We start from the raw sequence: 5,943 nt of genomic DNA on the forward strand, positions 1-5,943 counted from the left end.
AAGACTGTTTTTTAAAAGGACCAAGCAGAAAACAATTTTTCTCACTTTGCCTTTGCTATATTGTTAATGGTGATGCTAAAATAGGTACATATAAACAGGATTGAGTATTAAGGAAATAACATGCTCTTTGGAGTCTAGTGGCCTGGATTTGAACCCTAGATCCATCACTGATTAGCTGTGTAATCTTGGGGAAGTTACTCAAACTCTCTCTGCCTCCTTTTTTCTTTATGTTGCGGAAAAAAGTATGTAACTCACAGGATGATCATAAGAATTAAGAGTTAATACATGCAAAGCATTTAGGAAATTGCCTATTGCATAATAAACTTTCAAAAAGGGTTCTTATTGTTAATATTATTACATAGAAACACTCCTAGGTATTACCTATTGAGAACTTTTTCATTTTTTAAATAAAAATTAAAAACAACTAATAATTTAACTTTTACAAAAACTTTAAATAGCACATTGCTCTTTATGTCATTGTATTTTATGGCATAATTACTATTTATCAATTAACTTGTATTTCCATGTTTTATAGCTTCAGGTCTGAGGAAGAGGTTATAGTGACTTAACTAAGCTCACCCAATAAATACTAGGATTAGTGCTGAAACCCAAGTTCTCTTGATTAATTATTTGTTGTAGGTAGTAATACTTTTCCTTCCTAGGTCCTGTTGCCCTACTTAATCAGAATGCTTATTTAACATTTAACAGAATGCATGTTTTTGTATTTACTCTAATAGCCACCTTTAAATATTCCATTAGGTAGATGTGGTATTTCATAGGTTAAAAAAAGAGGGGACAGAGGCTCTATTGGTTTAGACATTTTCCTCATTTAATTTTGAGAACTATTTAAAAGTCCTTGGGTAAATAGAAGTTGAATGAAATAAGCCAGTAACATGTTAGTTAGGTATTTTAATCATAAGTATATCATATGAATGAATCTGTGTCCTTCACTTATTCTGTATTTATAGAACAATTATAGGTAAAACAAAGGTGCCCTTTTAACACTTTATTATCTGAGATACAAAGGCAAGTTGATGACAGATCAAAATTTGTCATAAGCATTCCCAAATATTGTTTGAAACATAGATGAGGCCTTTTGTTCGAGATTTTTTTTGTATTGGAACATGGCCTCTAGAAACTTTTACCTTCAGAGTTCTAAAATTTCCTACTCCTTTCTCATTTAATGTACATGGGTGGTCAAGTCTTTGGGTAGACTGAGGTAGACCTAGTACTAGTAATTTCCTAGGGCTCACATAGGTGCCATCTTTTTTTTTCACCAGAGAGAGTAGTCTTGATGCTGCCTCTATGCCTAGAGTTCACATTTATTATCTATTTAGGATAGATAAACTCCTAGCTTCTCTACCAGGGTATTTTTTATTACTATTTTATTACTCAAACCTTGGCAACTTTGAATAGATATTATGATGTTTATCATTAAATTTATTTAAATGCATTAATGTAACTCCACTTTGTTGTAGATGTATTCGTGTCAATAAATTTCAGAGAGTTGATCCCGATGTCCTGAAAGCCTGTGAAAACAGCTGCATCTTGTATAGTGACCTGGGCTTGCCAAAGGAACTCACTCTGTGGGTGGACCCATGTGAGGTGTGCTGCCGGTGAGTTCTCAAGTCTGGAGGCTGAACTGATTATCATACTGGAACTAATTTTATGGCATTCTGTCATGTACAGCCTGCCTGTGTGTCTTTATGGCCAGGAGCTGATAGTTTAACTTTTCTCAGATGTAAATGTTATGAAATACTTTTCTGGAGGTGATGGTGAAGGACTAGTTACATTCCTGCTTTAGAGCCGAAAAAAGAAACTGATTAGGTGGAGTTTTTCTAGTAGTGCTTTGCCAAGAAGTTTATTGTAGACCAAGAAATAGACACCTAGATTCTGCTAGGTGTCTATTATTATCTTTAATTGGCAGTGTACTTGTCTGTTTATGTTCAAATTAAGAAGCTAATCCCAAATAATACTGCTGGATAATAATAATTGAGTTGTTTCTATTTATTCTCCTCCCTCTATCTCTCTTTTTTTTTTTTTTTTTGAGACAGAGTTTTACCCTTTTCGCCCATGCTGGAGTGCAATGGTGCGATCTCGGCTCACTGCAACCTCTGCTGCCCACCAGGTTTGGGTGATTCTCCGGCTTCAGCCTCCCAAGTAGCTGGAATTACAGGCGCCTGCCACCACACCCAACTAATGTTTTTGTATTTTTAGTAGAGACAGGGTTTCACCATGTTGGCCAGGCTGCTCTCAAACTCCTGACCTCAGGTGATCCACCCTCCTCAGCCTCCCAAAGTGCTGGGATTACAGACGTGAGCCACTGCACCTGGCCTCCTCCTTTTTGATTATATAAGTGACTGAGTGATACTTGGGTTTTATTTTCATAATGTAGGTGACTTTTCTCATATCCTAATGAATAGAGTTGTGAAAGATAGTGCTAAATATGAAATCTTTTTGAACTCCGCTCACTCAGAAACCATTCTTTGTGGACCAGGCACTCTTAGTTGTAGGGTTTCAAAACTGAAAGCAACATTCTGCTTTTAGGTCGTTCAGTTTGAAATTAAGGAGAAGAAAATAAGCAAATTACATCATCATCTGATTATGCCATAATGGAAAAGTGTACAAAATGCTGTGATAGGTTGCACAAAGTAGAAAGTTACCGCATCTGCTGAGGAGTCAGGAGACTACTGAGTAGGTGATACTTGAGCTGAGAGGGGAAGGATGAGCCATGGTTGACCAGGTGACAAGTTGGGAAGGATGTTCTAGGTAGCAGGAACAAGATGAACAGAGTCATGAAACTCCTGCAAGAATTTTCTTGTGGCTATACCTTTAGGGTGTTTCTCTTTGGTTTTGAGGTACAATTCACCTGACCACTTGGCCTCTTGTAGTAAAGGCACTTTTTGAAGGAACCCTAACTATATGCTTCCAAGTTGGTCACAGACTGACCTGATTTCCGTCAATGAATGTGGAGGTGAAGACAGGAGAGCTGAATTACATGTTTATTCTGCATTAAATTTTGTCAGGACCACTGCTTGAGGTTATTACCTGATTTGCCAGTGGTTGGTATAAGTTTATTGTTTGGGGAAACCAGGTGTAGGTGGTAGAGGTTTGTAATAAAGATGCCCCAGTACTACTTTCTTGGGTAGAAAAGGAGAGCAAGCTATCTCAAATTTAGGTCTGAGAAAATAAACATTTTTAGATTCTGGGACTAATAAAGAATTTGCCTTAGGCTAGTCTCAGACTTGGAAAACTTTGGCCACTGAACCTGTGCAGAGACCTCCATTTATAAGAAATAGCTGTCAAAAAGCTACTATATTGAATTGCTTACTTTTTAATTTGACCTGCACTTAGATCCTAGTTGGCTCTTACATAACACAAAGTTCTTTTAGTCGTGTAGTTTCTCAACCCATAAAAAGTGAGAAGCAACATTGGAAAGACGGTTGATCAGTCAGATGCCACCAAAAAATGTCATATGGTCTGACATAGAGGCGAGAGTGAAAAAGCTACAATATCAGCACGAGTATGTTACCACAGTCAAATAGTTTATGTTCGATATAATGATCCTGAACCATCAGGGAAATGTTTTTATGTCCACGGATGTTTACCAAGTTACGTAATTATATAAACATTTTGGACCTTTGTATTTAAAATGCTTAAAATAAGTCTCAGCACCTGAACATAAAAATTTTAGTTATTTGGACACGTCTTTTTAAAATGAAAAAAAAAATTAGTTATACAGACATTCCACTTCAGTAGACATTTCATTACTTGATGATCCCTGGTAGGAAAAACTACTACTTTGTTTTCACCTTATTAATTTAAGAAACCCTTTTCATTCAGTAGGCTTCTAATAATTTTACATGTAAAATTTTGCCAAAACTTGACTCTGATGTGATTTTTTTCCAGCTAATGGTAATCACCTGCAGAATGTAAGGTGTTCATTCAGTAACAGAACCCCAAAAAGAGGTATTAGCAGTTGAGTAGAGGTGGTAGATAAAAGCTAACAGAAGAAAAAGAGACATTGAGAAGTGCTTTTTCCATTGAAACTGGAAAGATAGATATTTTGACAATTAAAACAAAGCTGATCTAGCAAGTATACAATTGATCAAATATCTGAGAATCTTTTTTTTTGAGACGGAGTTTCACTCATGTTACCCAGGCTGGAGTGCAATGGCGCGATCTCGGCTCACCGCAACCTCCGCCTCCTGGGTTCAGGCAATTCTCCTGCCTCAGCCTCCTGAGTAGCTGGGATTACAGGCATGCGCCACCATGCCCAGTTAATTTTTTTGTATTTTTAGTAGAGACAGGGTTTCACCATGGTGACCAGGATGGTCTTGATCTCTTGACCTCGTGATCCACCCGCCTCGGCCTCCCAAAGTGCTGGGATTACAGGCTTGAGCCACCGTGCCCAGCCCTGAGAATCTTTAAAAATAACTCATTGATATACTGGAGACTAAGATTGTAAAAAAAAAAATTGATATGCACTCAGCATTCTTCTTAGTCTTCACTTACTCTGACAGAGTAAAATGTTGCAAGAGTACAGAGTGCGGCAAATAGTTAGAAAGGTTATCACTTAGTAATATAGAATGGAAAATAAATCTTTCCTATCATGAGAAGTTCTGAGAATAAATGGCATCTTCATTATCTACTCAACATATAACTTTGTTTTCCCAATACAGAGTGTTAGATACTATTGATTGTTTCAGAATAACTAAATTAGCCTTGATGTTTTACCAGTGATCATTGAAAAATGGAAAGTTTAAAAGTTGTCCAGCTGTTACTAATTCTCCTAAGGGATTGACTGCCCATTATAATGTTACAGTAGTATAGTCAGCAGCTTCTCTTACGTGAAGAAAGCCCTCATACCAAAATACTGCAAAGGGAAAAATGAAGAACCTAAATGGGTGTCAAAGAAATCTTGAGTTAATAAAGCTAATCTTCAATCATAAGACATTTGCCCTTGATTGAGGTTTCTATTTCTACAAAGGCAGGAATTTTTCTGAAATTTCTTGCCTTTGTGTTTTTGAATTTCGATTCCATTAATGGGCAAAACTGAAGATAGGCCTAAGCCATTGCTATATTACTGTCATTAACACATGAATTAACTCTTGATTATCTTGAAATTTGTTGAGTCTTTCAACCATGAAGAGGACATTGAGTAAATGTGTATTGCTAAAACCTTATGCTAAGTAAACTTGAAATTAGAGAACACAAATCTTATGTTGTGAGGAATTCACCCAGTTGTTTAGGAATTGTATTTGTTTTTTGTTGGTATTTTTTTCTTTTGTTTGTTTTGTTTTAGAGATAGGGTCTTGCTGTGTTGTCCAGGCTAGAATGCAGTGGCATGATCATAGCTCACTGTAATCATGAACTCTTGGGCTCAAGCAATCCTCCTTCCTCGGCCTCCTAAAGTACTGGGATTACAGGTGTAAGCTACCATGTCCAGTTTCTGTTTAGGCATTTTATACTATGAAGAGTCACCAGCCGTAGATCAAGCACTATCTAGCCAGCTCCAGCTTCCTCATCCAGCAGATAGGAAACTAAGGTCTAGGGAAATTAAGTGACTTGCCTCTGGTGAACAGAGCTAGTTAGTGGCAGAGTCAGAATGAGAAACTAGTCTAATGCCCTTTCTACCAACTTGTAGCAACTTTAATCAGGTAAACCAAAAAAGAATAGAAGGCTGGGTGTGTTGGCTCACGCCTGTAATCCCAGCACTTTGGGAGGCTGAGGTGGGCGGATCACGAGGTCAGGGGTTCGGGACCAGCTTGACCAACATGGTAAAACCCCTTCTCTACTAAAAATACAAAAATTAGCTGAGTGTGCATGGTGGCACACGCCTGTAGTCCCAGCTACTCAGGAGGCTGGGGCAGGAGAATTGCTTGAACCCAGGAGGCGGAGGTTGCAGTGAGCCGAGATCATGCCACTGCACTCCAGCCTGGG

At 37.8% G+C, this 5,943-nt stretch overlaps 1 protein-coding gene across 3 annotated transcripts in view; it reads left to right on the forward strand.

Moving 5' to 3' along the window:
• Window positions 1-5,943, forward strand: part of BTG3 (BTG anti-proliferation factor 3) — a 21,661-nt gene that overhangs the window by 7,602 nt on the left and 8,116 nt on the right. For 2 of the 3 annotated variants that reach the window (XM_017539633.2, XM_017539625.2), the window contains exon 3: window positions 1,479-1,616. The exons of the other annotated variant lie outside the window; for it this stretch is intronic. In XM_017539633.2, the coding sequence (XP_017395122.1) occupies window positions 1,479-1,616 (138 nt within the window). The remainder of the gene's footprint in view (window positions 1-1,478; window positions 1,617-5,943) is intronic. 3 annotated transcript variants of the gene reach the window in all.

Source organism: Cebus imitator, unplaced genomic scaffold (assembly GCF_001604975.1).
Source record: "Cebus imitator isolate Cc_AM_T3 unplaced genomic scaffold, Cebus_imitator-1.0 Scaffold7, whole genome shotgun sequence".
In the NCBI taxonomy this organism is placed as follows: Eukaryota; Metazoa; Chordata; class Mammalia; order Primates; family Cebidae; genus Cebus; species Cebus imitator.